This window comes from Haemorhous mexicanus, chromosome 27, assembly GCF_027477595.1.
Source record: "Haemorhous mexicanus isolate bHaeMex1 chromosome 27, bHaeMex1.pri, whole genome shotgun sequence".
NCBI lineage: Eukaryota > Metazoa > Chordata > Aves > Passeriformes > Fringillidae > Haemorhous > Haemorhous mexicanus.
The window spans coordinates 3124428-3146188 of record NC_082367.1 but is presented as its reverse complement, the minus strand read 5'-3'; the positions used below and the strand labels follow the sequence as shown (position 1 = coordinate 3146188).

General features: G+C 57.4%; 1 protein-coding gene across 4 annotated transcripts in view; it reads right to left on the bottom strand.

Annotated features, from left to right (window-relative positions):
* The window catches only part of RSPO1 (R-spondin 1), a 32023-nt gene that overhangs the window by 7415 nt on the left and 2847 nt on the right, over nt 1-21761 (bottom strand). Inside the window, exons 1-5 of one of the 4 annotated variants that reach the window (XM_059868696.1) lie at nt 11663-11812; nt 11459-11534; nt 11209-11328; nt 1012-1110; nt 722-928 (exon numbers count right to left, since the gene is read on the bottom strand). In XM_059868696.1, the coding sequence (XP_059724679.1) occupies nt 722-815 (94 nt within the window). In that variant the 5' untranslated portion in view covers nt 816-928; nt 1012-1110; nt 11209-11328; nt 11459-11534; nt 11663-11812. Of the gene's footprint in view, nt 1-721; nt 985-1011; nt 1111-10715; nt 10978-11208; nt 11329-11458; nt 11535-11662; nt 11813-21761 lie in introns of those variants that run through there. The other 3 variants (XM_059868698.1, XM_059868699.1, XM_059868697.1) reach the window with 3 other exon arrangements.

Here is a 21761-nt window from a genome sequence, read left to right as displayed (position 1 = left end):
CATGACCCAAGAGCTGCCCTGTCCCCCTGCCATGACCCAAGAGCCTGGCAGCCCCTGCTGCCTGTCCCAGCCCCATTGCCAGGCCTTTGGCTGTTTCAGCCCTGGGAAAAGACACCGAAGGCAGGGGGATCCTCAGCCCCCAGCTGCCAGGAGGGTCCCCTGGTCTGGATTGGGACCCCCTTGGCACTGTGGGCCTTGGCCCCTGTACACAGAGACCCCCAGGATCCAGCCCCATCCCTCCTGGAGTGCTGGGCTCTGGTGCCAAGCTCTGCATCCATGGCAAAGGCATCAACTGGGCTCTCACTGGAAATTGCCCTTTATAGCATTAGCCATGACGTCAGCTTTTCCTTGTTCTCCCAGGGCTCAGCAGTCCCAGTTTTAATATAAAATCAATTTTCTATAATTCAATTTGAACCAGTTTTAATGTAAAACAGCTCTAACATGAGCTCACATGAAGGAGGGCAAACGCCTGTGGCTGCTCTGGTGCCAGCTCTGCCTGGCTGCCCTGCACGAGCCCCTCCAGGGACCCTCTGGGCTGGAGGCAGAACTGACCCCCCTGTGACCTCAGGGGACAGGTCAGGGCACATGGGGAGTGGCATTTGGGGATCTCTGCAGGCTCTTGGGGCACCACGGGCCCTGCCCAGCCCCCTGTGCTGCAAACACACTCACACCAGCACGGCACCACCAGAGGAAGCGGAGAAGAAAAGCATTTCATACATACTTCGTCTTTGCCTCTTGCCCTTCACCACCTTGCTGCTGCCTGTTAGATCCATGGAGCTTAGCAAAACCACCACCACAAGCAGTCCAAGCTGCATAGTAACTCTCCAGCGCTGCAGCCCCTCCGTCCTGGGGTGGCTGGGGGAGCCTGCTCCACAGCTGGGCTCTCTGCTGCCGCTAAATCCTCCGCGCTGGGGTCAGAGCTGAGAGTCTGTGCACAGAGCCAGGGCTGGGACCATATCCACAAACTGCAGCAGCACCAGCCAGCTTAGGTAGCAGGGAACATGGCTCTACCTTCATCCCTGTCAGGAGTGCAGGAGCTCGGCCCCAGCGCCGGCGGGGGCTCGGCAGTGGGCGTTAGCTGCTCGCAGCTTCCAGGGGCGCTGGCAGGAACTGCAAGGGAAGGGCAGAAGGGGTTAACTCGACAGACAGCTTCACTCCCGCAATGGCTGGGGGTGAGCACTGCGGTTGTGGGGTGCACTGGGGGTGCTGGCAGATAGTGGTGTGGGGAGAGGTGTGCTCCAGCCTCACCCATAAGTCCTCATTACAGAATCACACAATGATGAGGTTGGAATAGAGCATCAAGTCCAACCCATGCCCCAACACCTCACCCAGACCATAGCACCAAGTGCCATGTCCAGTCTTTTTTAAAACACATCCAGGTATGGTGATTCTACCACCTCCCTGGGAAGAACATTCCAGTACTTTATTATTCTTTCAGTGAAAAATTTCTTCCTAATATCCAACCTCTACCTTCCCTGACATTCTTGAGACTAATAACCAGCACTCCTCTGAATGCTCAGTGCATCTTTGCCATCTGCCAGTGCTGCAAACAGTAGTTAGAGCTGGAACTTGTTTAAAACAGAGCCAGACCTCTGGGCTGCCCTCCCCGAGTGGCAGATGGCTGCTGCGGGTGCCAGGCACACAAGATGTTTCCCATCAAGTGGGCACCTCTGGGGCTGGTAGTCAAGCCTAGCAGAGAGCGAGCCTGCAGTGCCCAGCCAGGGCTGGGGCTGTCTGGGGACGGGGTGGGATCCTCTGCGAGCTGCCCAAAACGCTGCCTTTCTGCTCGGAGGGAATTTCCAAACCTCCCATCTCCCGTTCCCCGAGGCACAGGGCAGGGTCAGCGCTGCCTGCGCTGCGCTGAGCGCGGGAGCTGCTCTGCCCCGAGCTCTCCGGCAGGGACAGCCCGGCCAGGGGCAGAGACACAGCCTGGCACAGGGCAGAGAGAGCCTGGCATTGGGCACAGACAGTCTGGTGTGGGGCAGAGACAGTCTGGTGTGGGGCAGAGACAGCCCGGCGAGGGGCAGAGAGAGCACGGTGATGGGCAGAGACAGCCTCGTGTGGGGCAGAGAGCCTGGCATGGGGCAGAGAGCCTGCTGTGGGGCAGAGACAGTCTGGTGTGGGGCAGAGACAGTCTGGTGTGGGGCAAAGAGAGCACGGTGATGGGCAGAGACAGCCTGGTGTGGGGCAGAGAGCCTGGCATGGGGCAGAAAGCCTGCTGTGGGGCAGAGACAGTCTGGTGTGCGGCAGAGAGTGTCTGGTGTGGGGCAGAGACAGTCTGGTGTGTGGCAGAAAGCCTGCTGTGGGGCAGAGACAGTCTTATGTGGGGCAAAGAGAGCACAGTGATGGGCAGAGACAGCCTGGTGTAGGGCAGAGAGCCTGGCATGAGGCAGAGACAGCCCTGCATGGGGCGGAGAGCCTGGCATGGGGCAGTGAGCCTGGCATGGGGCAGAGAGAGCCCAGCTGCAAGTGCCACACTGCCCTCACCAAGCCATGGCCCAGAGTGCCCAATGTGCCTGGCAGGACAGAGTGATGAGATGGCAGCACCAGCAGGACAGGCTGGCACCAAACCAACGGCTCTGCATGAGCTTCGGGAGAGAGAAGCCAAGCCCAGTTGCCAGCCAGCAGCCAGGACTCCACATCCTTTTCTGAGAGTGCCCAAACCCTTGCTCAGCTGGCTCCTGACAGGGCATTTTCCCTGTACTTTTCAAGTGGTTTTCCCTGTGCCTGGTGTGAAGGAAGGGCAGGTTTCGTGCTGCACCAAAAAATCTGGCACTGCCAGGGCCCCTCTCCTCTCTGCAGCTGGCAGAGCAAAGCCCTGCCAATGGCAGACATTGTGCTGGAATAGAGGCGACAACATTTGCTCTGTGAAGTCAAATGAAACAGAAAATTGTTTTAATCCCTTTATAATAACTGCGCAATCACCGATGCCCCAAACAACTGGTGGCGACAGTGCTGGAAGTGAGCCCGGCCTCCGCCTGGGATGGGCTCAGTCCCCACGGGGCTGTCCCCTCCCTGGCCCACCCTGGCTGGGGGACCTGCTGAAGGGCTGCTGACCCAGCAGCCCCCCTGCCCCAGCCCACCTAAGGGGGGTATGGCCACCAGCAGAGCACCTGGAGGGAGGGGGCTGCCCCAGCAGCAGGCGTGGGCTGCTGTGACCCGGGAATCGCTGAGCCTTGTGGCAGCCCATGGCACAAACACTCCTGGTGCCTGGCTCGCCTGTGCCACTGTCCCCCTGCCCTGGTGGCTCTGAACTTTTCACTGTGTGATCCAGGTATTGCTGAGCCTTGTGACAGCCCATGGCACAAACACTCCTGGCACTCACCTGGGCATCGCCACTGTCCCCCCACCCTGGTGGCTCTGAACTTTTCCCTGTCCCCCCACCCTGGTGGCTCTGAACTTTTCCCTGTCCCCCCACCCTCGTGGCTCTGAACCTTTCACTGTCCCCCCATCCTGGTGGCTCTGAAGCTTTCACTGTCCCCCCTTTCCTGGTGGCTCTGAACTTTTCCCTGTCCCCCCACCCTGGTGGCTCTGAACTTTTCCCTGTCCCCCCATCCTGGTGGCTCTGAAGCTTTCACTGTCCCCCCTTTCCTGGTGGCTCTGAACTTTTCCCTGTCCCCTCACCGTGGTGGCTCTGAACTTTTCCCTGTCCCCCCACCCTGGTGGCTCTGAACTTTTCCCTGTCCCCTCACCGTGGTGGCTCTGAACTTTTCCCTGTCCCCCCACCCTGGTGGCTCTGAACTTTTCACCGTGTCCCCGCCGCGCCTGCCGGGGCAGGAGCCCAGCGCTCGCCATGTGCTTGTCGTTACAGCCCACGGCTCGTCCGCAGGATTTTCAAATAAATAATTAGTCACTTGTGTAAACACCGACTTGTTCCGCACTTCCAAGCCTGTTTGCTGCAAGCTGCTTTATAAACACTGTCAAGTGTTTCAGGCGGGCTGGCGGAGTATCCAGGGAGCTGAGCAGAGGGGGATCCCCGCAGCTCCTCCGCACTTGTGCGGGACCTGGGGGCAGCAGGGTCCCTCGGACAGGTGCCGCGGGACAGTCCCCATGGCCAGCACGGCCACAGCCCGCTGGGGATGGATGGCATCAGTGCGGCACAGCCCGAAGTGTCCCGAAGGAGCTCCGCTGCCGCCCCCGGTGTTCAATTGCGGCGGCTTTGCGGGCGCAGCGCGGCCGCGGGAAGCACACGCCGCGTTTCCACAACACTCCCAGCCTGGGCACAGCCCCCCGGCGTGGGGACAGCAGCGGGGATGGATGTGCTCAGGGAGCAAACACGGCCCCGGTGTGCCAAGAGCCAGCGTGAAACTCGTGCCAGCACCACGGACCCATCGCTGAGGGCAGCCGGGGCAGGGAGCGCCATGGGAAACCTTGAGGCTGCAGCACACACCAAGCGAGCACACGCTTCTCCCTCCTGGTTTCCTTGCTGTGTAGCCCAAAGAGAGCCTGGCCTTGGCCACAGCTGCTGCCTCAGCACAGAAAGGCCACCGGCATGCCAGGTGCTGTCCTGGCAGGTCACACACAATCCACGGGTCTCCAAATCCCCCCACGAGCACCTGGGGGTCTGTGATGAGCTGTCTGGCTGGACTGCCTTCCCCACCCTCACTGCAGGACACGAGTTATGATTCTTTCTGTTACTGCAGCCATCAGTCAAGCTCGGGTTGCTACAAACAATTTCCAGTCTAAACATTCGCAGGATTTATGCCATTATCCAATCCACAGGAAGAATTTGGGGTAACCTGAATTGTTCTGAGTTCATTTATGGAGAGACCTGGCCCCTGAATCTGAGATGGCACTAAGCCTTGTTTGCAATTCAATCAGGATAAATTGGTCCTTGGGAGCTCCAATACAAGCCAGAAAATGTAAACCATCCAGATAATTTGCCATTAGTACTCCTACACACAAGGTGAGAAAGACCAACATTATATCCCCAGGATATTTGAGACCTAATCCACAATAACTAAATTGCTGATATATTGCCTCTTGCTGAATGTACCAGGGATCCCAAATGTAAACAGGCTCTCCAAAGGTTTACTGAGCCTTGGAGAGAAGGACCAGATGCTGGAGGCAGGACAGACACACAGCAGCAGCAGGAATGAACCCCTGGGAACTGCCAGGTCGCTGCCAACAGCCCAGCTGTGAGCTGGGGAGTTTGGGTTTCCAGGAGCTGGATAGAGAATTTGAATTTCCTCTGTGTGAATATGCACAAAGTGGCTTCCTGCAGGAGGAGTCATGGTTTTGCAGGGTTTGTTTGGTCTCACATCTCCCAGCCCCAGTCCAGGGGACAGCACCCAGGACACACCACCCCAAAGCCTCCAACACTCAGCACACAGCATCCCAAAGCCTCCAGCACCCAGGACACACCACCCCAAAGCCTCCAACACTCAGCACACAGCATCCCAAAGCCTCCAGCACCCAGGACACAGCATCCCAAAGCCTCCAACACCCAGGACACAGCACCCCAAAGCCTCCAGCACCCAGGACACAGCACTCCAAAGCCTCCAACGCCCAGGACACACCATCCCAAAGCCTCCAGCACCCAGGACACAGCATCCCAAAGCCTCCAACACCCAGGACACAGCACCCCAAAGCCTCCAGCCCCAGGACACACCATCCCAAAGCCTCCAGCCCCAGGATACATCACCCTGAGGGCTCCCAGCCCCAGGACACAGCATCCCAAAGCCTCCAGCCCCAGGGCAGAGTCCTGCTCTGGAAGGTTGTGGGTGGCAGCAGCAGCTCCACACTGCTCACTCCCCAGCCAGCCTTTGTGGAGCTTTCAACAGGCCCCTCAAACACCAGAGATGGCAGCTGGTTATCCCTGGTTATCCCTTGTCCCTGCTCCACAGCACCCAGGGATGTGCCCACGCTGCTGGTGCTCCCTGAGCCCGCTGCCTGCCCTGCCTGTGCCCTGTGCCCTGTGCTGGTGTCCCCATGGCAGAGCTCCCTGCCTGCTCCACCAGCCCTGCCGTGGCAGGGAAGGGCTGAGGGAGCAGGTTTGGGCCCTCATTCTCTTTGGGAAAGTCCCTCTGTGCTGCTGTGCTCCCGAGGGCTGGCAGGGCTGATGCTCCAGGAGCAGCTCTGTGAACCCCTCAGCAGTGGAAGGTCCCACCAGGCTTGGCTCAGCCATCCCAGCTGCCACAGGGTGTCTCACGTGCCTCTGGCAAACCTCTCTGCACATGCACAGGCAGAGCCACTTTGTTCTGCTCAATCCTTGAAGCAATAAAAGAGGGCTGCATTAAGTCAAATTTCCAAACCAGAAGGTCTTCATTTGATAGCAGATCCCAGCGCCAAGTTCTGCAAAATCCCCAACCCATAAACTTCACTGAAAAAATAAAAATAATAAAAGCCCAATCTGGCAGCAGAGCTATCCACAGCATTGCTGAGGTCTGACTTCCTCCACCAGCTCCTGCACTGCATTCCCTGTGCTGTGACAAACTGAGGAGGGGCTGCTGCTCTTGGCCATCCCTGTGCCCTGCCCTGGCAGTGGGAGCTGCTCCAGGGCCAGCAGCTCCAGCTCAGTGCCCCACAGTAGCTGCTTCAAGAAACCATAGTGCCACAGGCCTCCCTCCAGGAGCAGAGTGCTTCAGCCCTGTAAAACATCAGGAAATGTTTTACAGGGGGATTCCCATGGCCCTCATGCCAGCACACAGGCTGCTCTGGAGAAGGAGGAGGAGGCAGAGCCCTGAGGCAGGCAGGCTGCAGGATCTGTGCCTGCTGCTTCTCCACAGAACCAGAGCAGCAGCTGGAGCTGCACTGGAATCACCCTGGCAGGAACAGCTCTGTGCTCTGAGGATCTGACTGCAGTGAGAGGAGCAGCAATCCTGTGTGTGCTGGGCACAGCAGGCACAGCTCTGTGCTCTGAGGGTCTGACTGCAGTGAGAGGAGCAGCAATCCTGTGTGTGCTGGGCACAGCAGGCACAGCTCTGTGCTCTGAGGGTCTGACTGCAGCCAAGGGAGCAGCAATCCTGTGTGTGCTGGGCACAGCAGGCACAGCTCTGTGCTCTGAGGGTCTGACTGCAGTGAGAGGAGCAGCAATCCTGTGTGTGCTGGGCACAGCAGGCACAGCTCTGTGCTCTGAGGGTCTGACTGCAGTAATGGGTGCAGCAATCCTGTGTGTGCTGGGCACAGCAGGCACAGCTCTGTGCTCTGAGGATCTGACTGCAGTAATGGGTGCAGCAATCCTGTGTGTGCTGGGCACAGCAGGCACAGCTCTGTGCTCTGAGGGTCTGACTGCAGTGAGAGGAGCAGCAATCCTGTGTGTGCTGGGCACAGCAGGCACAGCTCTATGCTCTGAGGGTCTGACTGCAGTAATGGGAGCAGCAATCCTGTGTGTGCTGGGCACAGCAGGCACAGCTCTGTGCTCTGAGGATCTGACTGCAGTGAGAGGAGCAGCAATCCTGTGTGTGTTGGGCACAGCAGGCACAGCTCTGTGCTCTGAGGGTCTGACTGCAGCCAAGGGAGCAGCAATCCTGTGTGTGCTGGGCACAGCAGGCACAGCTCTGTGCTCTGAGGGTCTGACTGCAGTGAGAGGAGCAGCAATCCTGTGTGTGCTGGGCACAGCAGGCACAGCTCTGTGCTCTGAGGGTCTGACTGCAGTAATGGGAGCAGCAATCCTGTGTGTGCTGGGCACAGCAGGCACAGCTCTGTGCTCTGAGGGTCTGACTGCAGCCAAGGGAGCAGCAATCCTGTGTGTGCTGGGCACAGCAGGCACAGCTCTGTGCTCTGAGGGTCTGACTGCAGTGAGAGGAGCAGCAATCCTGTGTGTGCTGGGCACAGCAGGCACAGCTCTGTGCTCTGAGGGTCTGACTGCAGTGAGAGGAGCAGCAATCCTGTGTGTGCTGGGCACAGCAGGCACAGCTCTGTGCTCTGAGGATCTCACTGCAGTGAGAGGAGCAGCAATCCTGTGTGTGCTGGGTACAGCAGGCACAGCTCTGTGCTCTGAGGGTCTGACTGCAGTGAGAGGAGCAGCAATCCTGTGTGTGCTGGGCACAGCAGGCACAGCTCTGTGCTCTGAGGGTCTGACTGCAGTAATGGGAGCAGCAATCCTGTGTGTGCTGGGCACAGCAATCCTGTGTGTGCTGGGCACAGCAGGCACAGCTCTGTGCTCTGAGGATCTGACTGCAGCCAAGGGAGCAGCAATCCTGTGTGTGCTGGGCACAGCAGGCACAGCTCTGTGCTCTGAGGGTCTCACTGCAGTGAGAGGAGCAGCAATCCTGTGTGTGCTGGGCACAGCTCGGGTGGGTTTGAGCCTCCTGCACATCAGTAACTCACCAGAACAGCACAACCAAATTTCAGACCAGGGAACAGAGCAGCCCAATTTGGGGTAGCACAGAGCAGGGCACTGAAAATCTGGCTTTTCCCCCAAAAGGGCTCCCTAAAGGCACGTTGCTGAGCAGGGGATGGACACACACCGTGTCAGGGCTAGCCCTGGGGGTGGCAGCAGGGGGGTCTGACACAGACCCAGAAGCACACACAGCAGTGCTGAGGCTCATCCTGCAACAAGTGCACACATGCAGCTCAAGACCCGATTTTCCTCTTATTTCTCTGGAAATGCATGCAAACGAGGGCTCACAGCTCCTTCCACCTCAGACCCTGCCTGCCAGCTTGGTAAACACAAACTTCCAGGCTCACAGGGGCCTGATGAGCCACGAGCTGCTGCGCTGAGCTGCCAGAGCCTGAAGCAAAGCCCTGAGCACACCTGGGGCTTCCTGATGGCCATGTGCACAGGAGCCATCTGCCAAGAGGAGCTTCCTGAGGGGATCCCCAGTGCTCTGGCTCTCCCAGACATCACTGAGCCCTGAAGAGCCAGGAGTAGCACCAGCTCCAGTAGCAGAGGAAAATAAACTGGGGAAAATAACCCACAGCCCCAGCTCTGGGCATGTGACAGGACAGAGCAGGAGTGAGCAGGCAGCCAGGGTGTCCTCCAGACCAGTTGCTGCTGCCAGCCTGGACTGAGCCCACCCAAACTCTGCCTTTTTGTGGGATGACAGCCCCCTGCAGCACTAGGGCAAGGGGAGCAAGGTCTGAGCTCTGCAGGCCTGGCAGTGCTCAGGGTGGCTTGCAAAGGATCCTGCAGCCAGCCCACCTTGCCCTGCTGCCCCTGAGGATCTCTCTGGAGGAGGTTGGTGGTGGGCATGACAGGAAACCTGTAGGTATTTGACTGGTCTTAGGCAAAACCAGGCACTTCCATCCTTGGCAGGATGACAGGTCACCCTCACAGGGCACGGGGAAGGGTCTCTGCTGCCACTGCCACCTGCCTCAGCTGCATGGTCCCCTCTGTCCCCCTCCAGGGCTGTCCCCATAGGCCAGGAGGGTTCACCTGCCCTTTGGCTCTATTGCTCACCAATCCCAGCCTCACAGTCCAGGAAGGGCTGTGCCAGCTCACATCTGGCTTGGCTGATGGAAATGTGGGGTTGTGCTGGGCTCAGCTGCTGCCTGCACACGGTGGCACAGCCAGCTGGGCTTGGCAGTGCTCAGGACATCCCTGCCCTGCATCTCCAGAGCTTTTGGCAGTGCTCAGGGCATCCCTGCATCTCCAGAGCTTTTGGCAGTGCTCAGGACATCCCTGCTCTGCATCTGCAGAGGTTTTGGCCGTGCTCAGGGCATCTCTGCCCTGCATCTGCAGAGGTTTTGGCCATGCTCAGGGCATCCCTGCATCTCCAGAGCTTTTGGCTGTGCTCAGGGCATCCCTGCCCTGCATCTCCAGAGCTTTTGGCAGTGCTCAGGGCATCCCTGCATCTCCAGAGCTTTTGGCTGTGCTCAGGGCATCCCTGCCCTGCGTCTCCAGAGCTTTTGGCTGTGCTCAGGGCATCCCTGCCCTGCATCCCCAGAGCTTTTGGCTGTGTTCAGGGCATCCCTGCATCTGCAGAGGTTTTAGCCGTGCTCAGGGCATCCCTGCCCTGCATTTCCCGAGCGGGTGCCTGCTCCCGGCTCCTCCCTGCCGCGTCCCTCAGGGTGGTGCTGCTGCTCTCGCAGCGGCCGCGCAGGGGCCGGGGAGCCGATCCAGCTCAAACGAGCCTTTTTCCAGGGTGGTTTCCAGGCATGTTGCAGCCCTGGCATTGCCAGCCCCGCGGTGCTGCCGCCATCCTCCCACCCAGCCTGCACAGTCCTGGCCCCGCAGGTGAGTGATGGAGTCAGGAGTTCACCTGCTCCAGGGTCACCAGCAGAGCTCAGACAGAATCCCTGTGGATGGAGAACCCTCCAGGGAGAGGTTTCACTGCATTCAGTCCCTGGGACATCTCAGCACAGACCTGGCCGCCCCACAGAGCACCGTAAGCACTGCCCCAAGCTGACAGACCTTCAGGTGACAGATTTTTTTGTGTGGGTACCTGCTGACCCCCGTGCAGCAGAGTGGAGGCTCCACGTGTGCCTTGGCATTTTCTTCTGCCAGTATTACCCTATTTTAATGCCTTTCACTGTAAGTGTCTCTTTAAACCCAAACCCCACCACCTGAACGCCCCTCCTGGGTACCCAGGGCCGTTCAGGGGACCAGACAAGCCTGAGACTATAAAACACTCCAAGCCCAGTGACCCCCAGCACCGAGGCTGAAGCCACCTTGACCCTTGGGGAGCAGTGTCCCAGCCGGGCTGCAGGAGCCCTCACTGACCCCTCACTGCATCCAGCAGCACTTCCCTGCACATTATCAGCACCTCTAATTACTGCCATCATCCCCATTAATTATCTCCCCGCGGATCCCCCATTCCAGCTGTACTTACCCCGCGCTCTCCGTGCCCCCATGGGTGCGTGGCAGCAGCCTCGCCTTAGGTGCAGCCACAGCAGGACTGAGCCAGCCGCAAATTACCTGTCCTTCCTCCCATCGCCCCTGTGCCTGGCACCAGAGGGAGGGCAGAGGGCACAGCTGGACCCCACAGCTGGCCCGGAACCAGCCAGGAGCTCCAGATGAGCAGCCCAGCTCCCTCTGTCCCTGTCCCCAGCCCGGATGGTAACGCGGTGCCAGGGGACACAGAGAGCAGCCCAGCTCCCCTGCAAGCCCCAGCAGCTCGGGGGAGGGGAGGGAGCGAGCGAGGGAGGGAGGAAGGGGATCCCACAGATGGTGCTGTGATTCCGCACAGCTCTCATTGTCTGCGCTCATTATCCACGTTGCACAAGGCAAGCCCGCGGGCAGATGCTGACACGGCTCGGGTTCTTCATTAGCAGCCCGCATCGCAAAAGCTCCATGGACACAAACATGCATGCCGAAGCCCTTACCTTCAACTTGTCACTCCCTCATCACTGCGGAAAAGACTCTACCGGGTTCTCAGATTTAAAATGCTACAAGAACAACTACAAAATTCCTCAGTTCCTCCAGAGAAAGTTACGCGCACGTTTCTGTCAAAAAAAATGAAAAATAGATTCATGGCGAGTTCATGGAGAAGCCCGGTGCGTTTGGATGTTTTGGTGGCTCGTTTGTTCGGGCGGGTTTCTAAGGGGGTCGCGGGTTTGGCACAGAGGAACAAACCCTTCTGCGATGTGCAGGATCTCAGCTCCTAACGATCGCCCGGGCTGGCTCCTGCTCCATCAGCCCACGCTGCTCCCTGTGCAGGCAAAGCAGAAAGTTTGTGATCATATCAGAGCAGTTTGCACGTTCATAAATCCTGCTCTCGAGCCGCAGGCTCCGTCCCCATCCACCGGCTAGGGGGCTTTTTATTATTATTATTATTACCAGAGTATCCAGCTTTGTAAAGGCATCCAGTGCAAACTCCAGCATGAGGGAATTCCACCCCACTAGTACCACCTCCTAAGACAATATCCAGCCAAAATATTGTGACTGTTGCAAAACCCGGACTGGAGCTCCACAAAGGACCTTCCAGCCTCGCATCCAGAGCCAACAGGGTCTCAGTAAATTACTGCAGAGTGACACACCATCCAGTTGTCTTTGTAGTCTTTTTTATTTATGACAGCTAATTCCGAGTTATTACTAACATTTTAGTGGTAAGTGGCATATGAAGTCATCAGCTGTCACAACTGCATCTGTTAATAAACATGTCAGATATTAAAAGCAGCTTATTATCCTCTGGAGGGGGGAAGGCATGAAGGCAAAGAGCTCAGAGCCTGCTTGTTTTTCCACTGCTGGCTGTGCAGCAGGAGGAAACACTCCTGCTCAGGAGAGCAGCATGGCTGTGGTGGGACTGCCTGGCACAGCTGCCCTGCAGCACCCCTGAGCAGCCTGGGAGCTCTCCTCCCTGTGCTGCCAGCTCCCTTTCCCTCCTCCACCTGCACTCCAGGGTGGACACAGGGCAGAGCCTGCTCTGTGTGGGGGAACAGGGGACATCAGTGCTCAGGCACCTTCCCTGAGCCCCACCTTGCCTGCTGGGGTGAGCAGATCCTGCACAGGGGCTCAGGTGTTCCCAGGAGCCACGCTGGACCCTGGCCAGTGCTCCTGTACAGACCACACAGAGGAGCTGGTGGCCACCAGCCTCCCGAGGGCCAGCAGCCATGAGTGACCCTCATCTCCCGTCCTCACAGGGCTGATGTGCTGCTCGGGGCCGTGGGGCTCTGCCCAGAGCCCTGGTGCCCTGGAGAGCTGTCCCAGGGGTGGGTGACAAGCTGCCAGGCAGCCCCCTGGCATGGTGTGCCCTGGCAGTGTCCTGGGGAGGCTCCCCGGGCTGGCAGGGCTCTGAGCTGGCAGCCAGAGGGCCCAGGCTCCTTTAAACCATGTGGGGAGCCCCGGGGTGGCTCCTGGATCCCTCCTGGGTCCCCTGCTGGGGCCAGGGCAGTTCCCCTTCAGTACTCTGCTGGCCTGGAGCCCCCACTGAAGGCAGGTCCCCGAGTGTCCCTGACAGCTGCTGGCACCAGCCCCGGAGTGCCCAGTGCCTCAGAATGGACCTGACAGCCCTGAGGAAGAGGAGGGCAGGGGTGTGGGAACAGAACAGGGCACCAAGCACCCCCCAGACCCAGAGACCCTCATGAATTCCTCACACAGAGCTCGTGTGGGGGCAGCTGTGGACACAGAGGGGCAAAACAACCCAAACTCAGGCAAGAGGGGAAACTCACCCTTTCTGCAGCTTTCCCTTTGTGCTGTGTGTGGTAGTGCTCATGTACTTGGATGTTTTATTCATCCTGAACTCTCCTTGGCACCTCGTTAAAGGTCCCTCGTTTCCTATTTGTGAACGATGTCCCTGAGGTCTTTGCTGTCTCACAGGAGTGTGGTGAGTGTGTGCTGCTTGCTGGCACATGCTGAGCAGTCCCTGCTGCAAGTCTCCATATCCAAGACCTTTTCCTATTTACATTTAGAGCTTTTTTTAAAACTTTCTATTCTAGGAAATTCTCAAGTGCCATCAAACATTGTCAGGACATCACTCCATTGAGTGCATGAGTAAAAATCTGGTGAGCCCAAAATCTGTATTTCATGCACATTGAGCAGCCAAACCTCCTGTCTGATACTGGAGTGGTGCAGCCTCAGCTGACAGCTGTAGATCAGGTTCCTAACTGAGCACTAAACCCAACATCAGAGCTCTGTGCTGGCAATGCTGGCAGCCCCATGGCAGCAGCAGGGCTACCAGCACAGCAGGAACCAGCCAACAGAGCAGTGGGGCTGGCTGAAGGCAAAGGGACACACTCAGTGTCATTGCAGAGAAATCTGCAATTTTAGTGTGAACCTCACACTAAAATTCACAATAAACCCAGCACCAAGTCCTTCATTTCCTCCCCCTCTGCCAGCAGCTCATTTACAGGCCTGGTTTGCTTTAGCTAATGGCTCTTGAGGCTGATCCCAAATTAATCCCAAACAGGTTGTTTCTCTCCACTACAAAAGGACATGAAATTCCCTGGGTTAGCAGGAGAAGAGGCCAAGCTGCTCCAGATGGAAAGCAGAGGGTTCCTTGACACCCACAGTGGGTTCCCTGGGCTCCTCTGGCTTGGCACAGTGGCTCTGAGGGGACAACCCCACTCTGCTTCTGTGGGAGTGCCAATTCCCCCACATCCCCTAGCCCACCTTAAAGGACATGCTTCTCCTCCACATTACAAACCTGCAATATTTCGGTCCAATTTCATCCCTCTAGAGTTCCTGCTTTGCAAAAACCCTCTGCCTCTCTTGTCCCCATGGAAGGCTGACCCTGCCCAGGGGCTGCAGGGACACCAGGAGCCATGTCCCTCACCTGGTGCAGCTGAGGACAGGGGGGCTGTGGCTGTACCCAGGTCTGCACCAGGCAGGTCCAGCACTGAGCCCCACAGCTTCTTTCAGACCCACATTAACCCTCCCAGTGCCCACAAATTCCCAGCTGGCACAGAAAGTGCATTTCTCATCCCTGGTGCCTCCTCAGCCTTTGTTAGTATCTCAGCATAAGCAAAAAGCAGAAAAGACACTCACAGAGGAAGCAGGAGGAAAGTGAGTCTGTCCTGAAGTGTCTGTGACACTCCCAGACTGGACATGAGGTCTTTTCTGCTGCTGCTCTGGGGTTTCTGCTGCAGGATGAGTGATAGCCCAGGCAGTTTGTAACAGCACCTGAACATCAGCAGGGTCTCAGGAGCACAGTTCTGCTGGTGTGGCTCTGAGAGTTCTCTGAGGGTTCTCTGAGGGTTCTCTGAGGGTTCTGAGGGTTCTCTGAGGGTTCTCTGAGAGTTCTCTGAGGGTTCTCTGAGGGTTCTCTGAAGGTTCTCTGAGGGTTCTGAGGGTTCTCTGAGGGTTCTCTGAGGGTTCTGAGAGTTCTCTGAGGGTTCTCTGAGGGTTCTGAGGGTTCTGAGGGTTCTCTGAGGGTTCTCTGAGGGTTCTCTGAGGGTTCTGAGAGTTCTCTGAGGGTTCTGCTGCTCTGAGGTTCTCTCTGCAGGATGAGTGATAGCCCAGGCAGTTTGTAACAGCACCTGAACATCAGCAGGGTCTCAGGAACACAGTTCTGCTGGTGCTGCTCTGAGAGTTCTCTGAGGGTTCTCTGAGGGTTCTCTGAGAGTTCTCTGAGGGTTCTGAGGGTTCTCTGAGGGTTCTGAGAGTTCTCTGAGGGTTCTCTGAGGGTTCTGAGGGTTCTGAGGGTTCTCTGAGGGTTCTCTGAGGGTTCTTCTGCTCTGAGGTTCTCTCTGCAGGATGACTGATAGCCCAGGCAGTTTGTAACAGCCCCTGAATGTCAGCAGGGTCTCAGGAGCACGGTTCTGCTGGTGCCTGCCCACTGCCTCCCCTCTTGCCCTGGCTGCAAGGCCATGCCTGTGCTCCTGGCAGGGCTCACAGGGTCAGGCACAGGGATCACAGCTGATACAGAGATGGGAGAGCCAGAGGATGTGGAGTTGGCTTCCTGGCAGGATCACCCAGGCATGCCTCTGCTCCCCGAGCAAGCCTGGGCTTCCCTGCAGCCCCTGCTGCAGGCTCCTGTGGGAGCCTCTCCATGGGGATTGTCCCCCTCCTCATCCTCATCTTCATCCTCATCCTCATCCTCATCCTCATCTTCATCCTCATCCTCATCCCTGCTGGGAGCCCCTCCATGGGGATTGTCCCCAAGCTCATCCCTGTCCTCTCCATCAGGGATTGCCCCCATCCTCATCCCAAGCTGGGAGCCTCTCCATCCCTGCTGGGAGCCCCTCCATGGGGATTGTCCCCCATCCTCATCCCAGGCTGCTGCTGAGAGCCACAGCTGGCCCAGGGGAGGCCAGGATGGGGAGGATGAGGAGGGGAAGGCTTCCTAGGGGAGGGACCATGGCACCACCATGGCAGCTCTGCCCTGTCTCTTTCTGCCTTTTGGCCCCTTCCAGTTTTTGGATGCCATCATCATGGGCACCTGGAGGAGAGGCTGGCCCAGCCTGCAGCCCACAGCAGTGCCAGAGGTGCCAGGCCATTCTGTAACATGACTCAAGTATTCTCTCTACAAATTGGGAAATAAGAGACAGAGGGTGGGGAAGAGAGAAACAGAGACTGAGACAGAGCCCTGTGAGTATAGACTGGAGCTGGTCTTAAATCAGAATTTCCTTTTGCTTGTGAGTACATCAGACAACCAGCATTATTCAGGATATTGTGAATGCCCTTTTCTTATCTCAGCACAGCTGCACAGCCACACCAACTCCTCCAGTGTGACTCTGTAGGTGTCAGCACAGCAGGACCCTGTCACCCCGGAGGTGGGGGTGAGGTGCCCCATCCCACCCCGATGTGGGGCAGGCAGGAGCACCCCCTGCCCCCTGGGCTGCTCGGGAGGGGCCCAGCAGGACTGTTCTGCTCTGGGCTTGCCATGCCCAGGGCAGGGGTGGCTCCTGCGTGCCCCACCTCGCTGTTCAGACCCCTCTCCAGGCCCTGGCATGTCTGCTGGCACCCTGTCTGTGCAGTCTGGACATTCCCCTCTCCCCAAGGAGCAGCTTTCTGTGCATGTTGGGAAATGCTCCTTTCCCATTTGCTCCCAAGGCCCTTTCCCCTGTTGTTTGAGGAATGCTGTTTGAATTAGCTGCACGGATTGCAAACAGACCCCCTTGTTTTCCTTTCCCAGTGCAGGGAGGCTTCTGTTCTCTCTGGCCTGCTGGATTAACCAGGGGCCTTGCCCACTGACCTCTCTGCAGCTCAGGGAAGCTAATTTAATCCCAATATTGTTACAGATCACAGCAGGACGGATGTCACAGATTCCTTGAGGCAAAGCAGCACGGAGTGCTGGCAGGGACAGCAGCAGGCTGTGTTTGTAGAGGCAGGAGCTGCTGCAGCTTTCCTGTTAAATTCCCTCTGCAAAGCTCATGCAGCTGGGGAGGGCAGCAGCACAGGGGAACAGGGGGATCCCCTGAGCACAGAGGCCTGAGGAGATGCTCTGCCTGCATCCCCAGTGCCCCTGGCATGCCAGGGGGTGGAGGGTGCCTCTGAATCCTGGCAGAAGAGAGGGAGATGCAGACTCACGTCTCCTCGCTTTTTCTTTCTCGTTATTATTCTTTTTTCCTTTGGTACCTGCTCCTGGAAGTGATCTGTGAAGTGATGCTGAGCCTGGAAAAGCCTTAGCACCCTCACAGCAGGGCAATCCCCACCCACCTCTCTTGTATTTTCAGGGGGAAGATCTGCACTCTCATCCTGCCCCAGCTCTGCCTCCCCTGGCCCCACCTGAAGCCATCTCTGTCCCAGGGTGGGTGTCCAGCCCCCCAAGCAGGGCAGAGGGCTGCAGGAGCCACCAGGGCTTGGGGGGAAGCCCTGCCTCTCCCAGCATTGCTCAGGGGGCTTTGATGCTTGGGAAAAATAAATTACTTTGGGATACTATGAAGGAGAAGCTTGAATGATGACACATCACAGGGCTGGGACTTCCAGCATTTCTTGTAAACTCCATCCAGAGCTGGAAGTGGAAGAGGCCACTGGCACAGCCAGGAGGACATGAAACCAAGAGCCCCTGCAGCAGGAGTGGCTTTGTGAGCAGCTTGTCCCTCTGCAGGCATCTGCTCCCTCCCTCCTGCCTCTGCTGCTGCTGCAGATGTCCCTGAGGAGCACGGGCAGAGCTTGAGGAGCACGGATGGGGCACCCAAGGGAGCCACAGCCCTGGGAGCCAGTCCTGGGAGACTGGGACAGGCATGGGAGCTGGGCATGCAGCCCCTGCTCAAGCCCATCCTTCTCTCAGCCATGATCAGCTCTTGGGAACATTCCTGCTGGATGACATTTCCCAAGGCATAGAGGAAAAAAAAAAAAAAAGAAAAAAAAGCACTTTTTTTCCCAATATAAATTCTTGCAACATTAAAAACCCCACACAATAGTTGTAAGCCCTGGAACGGCTGGGGGTAAAAAAGTTACAGTTCAACATGGAAATAGCACTGCCATCTCCAACTGGTGAGTCCCAGATGTGGGACATCATGTGTGACAAAACCCCACAGGCAGGACATGCAGGAAGCCTGGAATTGTTGGGGGCTCCCATCCGTGTGTGGGGACAACTTTGGGAGTCCTGTGGGTCACCTGCCACAGCCAGAGCATCCTGGGCTGGCACTGGCAGTGCCACAGTGCCACAGAGCTCCTGCAGCCTGGGCTGGCACTGGCAGTGCCACAGAGCTCCTGAATCCTGGGCTGTCATTGGCACTGGCAGTGCCACAGAGCTCCTGAATCTTGGGCTGGCATTGGCACTGGCAGTGCCACAGAGCTCCTGAATCCTGGGCTGTCATTGGCACTGGCAGTGCCACAGAGCTCCTGCAGCCTGGGCTGGCCCTGGCAGTGCCACAGAGCTCCTGAATCCTGGGCTGGCCCTGGCAGTGCCACAGAGCTCCTGAATCCTGGGCTGGCCCTGGCAGTGCCACAGAGCTCCTTGCTGACCCAGCTGTGCCCACAGAGAGCAGGCTGCAGCAGAAGGGACCTGCAGCAGTTTTGGGGCCCTGGGGTGATTTTGGGATGCTGGGGCAGTTTGGGAGTGCCCCAGGCATGAGCTGGAGCTTCCTGCTTGCCCACAGAGTAGATGCTGGTGCCCTGGGTTGTCCTGGCTCAACAGCAGTGGTGGGAAGTGCCTGTCTGTGTGTCCTCATCAGCAGTGGAGGTGTGTCCCCTGGGCAGGGACCCCTCCAGGCTGGCCCAGGAGCCTCGCTGCACTGAGAGCAGCTGAACAGATCAGCAGCAAACACCTGGAGGGGAGCCCTGTGCAAAAGCAGTTAGAGATGTGCTCACTCTGCTGTATCTGAGCCACTTGCAGAACATATTAATTACATGTAATTACTCTAATTACAGCTTGGCACTCTCCCAAGGGTGCATGTCTGCTGTGCTCAGCCCCCTTCTGCCATGCAGCAGTCCTGCAGAACTCTCCAGCAGAGCCAAGAGCTTTGCTGGTGTGGATGGGGAATGTCCACATATTGTGTCTTAAACTGTATAATTAATTGGATGCAGCACTGAGCAAGGAGCTAATTCTGCCCGGGGGTTTTGGTCACTGTACAGACATGGAGGAGAGAGAGGCCCAGCCTGGCACTGCAGGGTGAGGCTGGGATGGAGGAGGCTGGGCAGGGAGCAAGGCTCAGGCTGCCAGAGCTGAGCAAGGGGAGGATGAGGAGGGGAAGGCTCCCTAGGGGAGGGACCATGGCACCACCATGGCAGCTCTGCCCTGTCTCTTTCTGCCTTTTGGCCCCTTCCAGTTTTTGGATGCAATCATCATGGGCACCTGGAGGAGAGGCTGGCCCAGCCTGCAGCCCACAGCAGTGCCAGACAATGCCCTTTTCTCAGCTCAAAGTTTGCACACAGATACTGTGTGGGCCTTCTGCCAGACCCTAAGAACTTTCTACAAATCCATTTCCCACCCAGCAGCCCCTGGATCACCTCACCCCACATCTCCCTGTGCCACCAGCCCTCCTTACTGCCCATCATCCCCAGCCAGGCACCAAGTGCACACACCACACACTTCAGACACCCCTACCTGCATTGCATGGATTATAAATATCTACAGGACAACAGCCTGAGAGAGAGATGTATTTTAAATATCTACAGGACAACAGCCTGAGAGAGAGATGTATTTTAAATATCTACAGGACAACAGCCTGAGAGAGATGTATTTTAAATATCTACAGGACAACAGCCTGAGAGAGAGATGTATTTTAAATATCTACAGGACAACAGCCTGAGAGAGAGATGTATTTTAAATATCTACAGGACAACAGCCTGAGAGAGAGATGTATTTTAAATATCTACAGGACAACAGCCTGAAGCAGAGACAGGCCAAGCCTGGCTTTTTCAGGAGGCACACCACCCCAGAACAGGGCAGGACAAGCAAGAACACAGCCAGGGCAGCTGTGGGGCAGGGGAGCACGAGGTGGGGCAGTCTCTCATGGTGCCTCTGCCCTGGGAGCTTTGGGGTTTCATTTCCAATTAAGTTTTTCATCTGGTAACATTCAGAATTTTGATGGGAGATGAGGCTACTTTTGCCTAAGAGAGAACATACTTTCACTGCTGTGCCTGGCCCAGGAATGAATTCTCCACTATTAAAATGTAATTTAATTTATCTCCATGGGTTTTGTGATGACTGGGATTTGTTCTAAGGAGACCTTTAAAGGAGAATTTTTGCATTATTGAATGTATGTGCTAGGAAGTTGAGTTCTGGCATCCTCTGATAACCAAATTTCTTTTCTATCCTCCACTATATCAATCATGATAAAAGCCCCTGCCAAAGCCCTAACTCAAGCCATGCCTCTGGCATATTGTGAAACAAATCAGCAGGGGAAAAAAGCAAAACCCACAAGATGCTCTAGTCCAGTACTTTTTAATGTAAGTTTCAAGGATAGTGATGGCTTACCTCATCAGGTAAATATTTGTAACACAGTTGCTTTCCCAGGGTTAAACCAGGAGCAAGTGGCTGCTGAAACTGCAACTCATTTGCTCTGACAGACCCCAGGCAGCTTAAAAATGAGTTTTGCTGAGATCTGAGGCCTTGCCCATGCCAAGCAATGGCACTGGTGCCTTCCCTGATGGACACTCAGCTGCCACAGTTTCCCAGGGCCCCCCAGACACAGAATACCCCACTGGGCTGTGGGTGAGATCAGTACATGGGTGACAAGGGACCCTGGGCCCTTTGCCTCTTTGTGATGGGGCTGTCCAGGGATGTCTGATGGACACCCAGCTCCCCCAAACACAGAAGACCCCACTGGGCTGTGGGAGAGATCAGTACATGGGTGACAAGGGACCCTTGGCCCTTTGCCTCTTTGTGATATCTCCTGCACAATGAGGATTCTTTCCCAGAATCTCAATTTCATCACTTCCCTGATGCTCAGTGCACCAGCAGCAAACCACCCTGTGGGAAGAGCTCCCTTCCCTGAGAGCTCCCCAGGGCACAGGGCAGCGGGGAGCCGAGCTGAGCTCAGCACCGGGGCTGGCATCCCCGCCAGGACCCGTGTGGCACTCAGGGCTGGCTGGCACGGCCGGCGTGGCCACCTGGCGGTGCCCGGCTGGCCCAGCACCAGGTGCCTGTGTGGTCCCGGCCGCCGGCTGCCGAGCTGCTGCTCTGCTTTGCGTTTAAGTCAAAACCTGGGAGCTACTGCTACAGGCACTCGCCTCTGCAGCAGGCTGGAGTGGGAGAAGGGAGAGAGCTGCCAGCTCCAGCTGCTCCCCGCTCCAGGAGCTGATGGAGGATTAGCCCAGCAGCGTGTCTTTACAAATTGTCAGCTCCCAGAGTACACAAAACAAAGCTCTGAGGATTGAGTGTCTCAGCGCAGAGGCAAAGGCGAAGACTTTGGGAACCTGAGAGCACTTTCCAGCCAGACACGGAGTGTGGACCCCGGCCTCCTGCAGCCCCGCAGAGCCCAGCCTATCCTACAGCAGCCCAGCCTTGGTAAGCTCAGCTTTGGGGCCAGTGCCTCCTGCAGCCCTGCAGAGCCCAGCCTATCCTACGGCAGCCCAGCCTTGGTAAGCTCAGCTTTGGGGCTGGTGACTCCTGCCTGCAGCCCTGCAGAGCCCAGCCTATCCTACAGCAGCCCAGCCTTGGTAAGCTCAGCTTTGGGGCCGACAGTTCCTGCCTTCAGCCCTGCAGAGCCCAGCCTATCCTACAGCAGCTCAGCCTTGGTAAGCTCAGCTTTGGGGCCAGTGCCTCCTGCAGCCCTGCAGAGCCCAGCCTATCCTACAGCAGCTCAGCCTTGGTAAGCCCAGCTTTGGGGCCAGTGCCTCCTGCAGCCCTGCAGAGCCCAGCCTATCCTACAGCAGCTCAACCTTGGTAAGCTCAGCTTTGAGGCCAGTGCCTCCTGCAGCCCTGCAGAGCCCAGCCTATCCCACAGCAGCTCAGCCTTGGTAAGCTCAGCTTTGGGGCCAGTGCCTCCTGCAGCCCCGCAGAGCCCAGCCTATCCTACAGCAGCCCAGCCTTGGTAAGCTCAGCTTTGGGGCCAGTGCCTCCTGCAGCCCTGCAGAGCCCAGCCTATCCTACAGCAGCCCAGCCTTG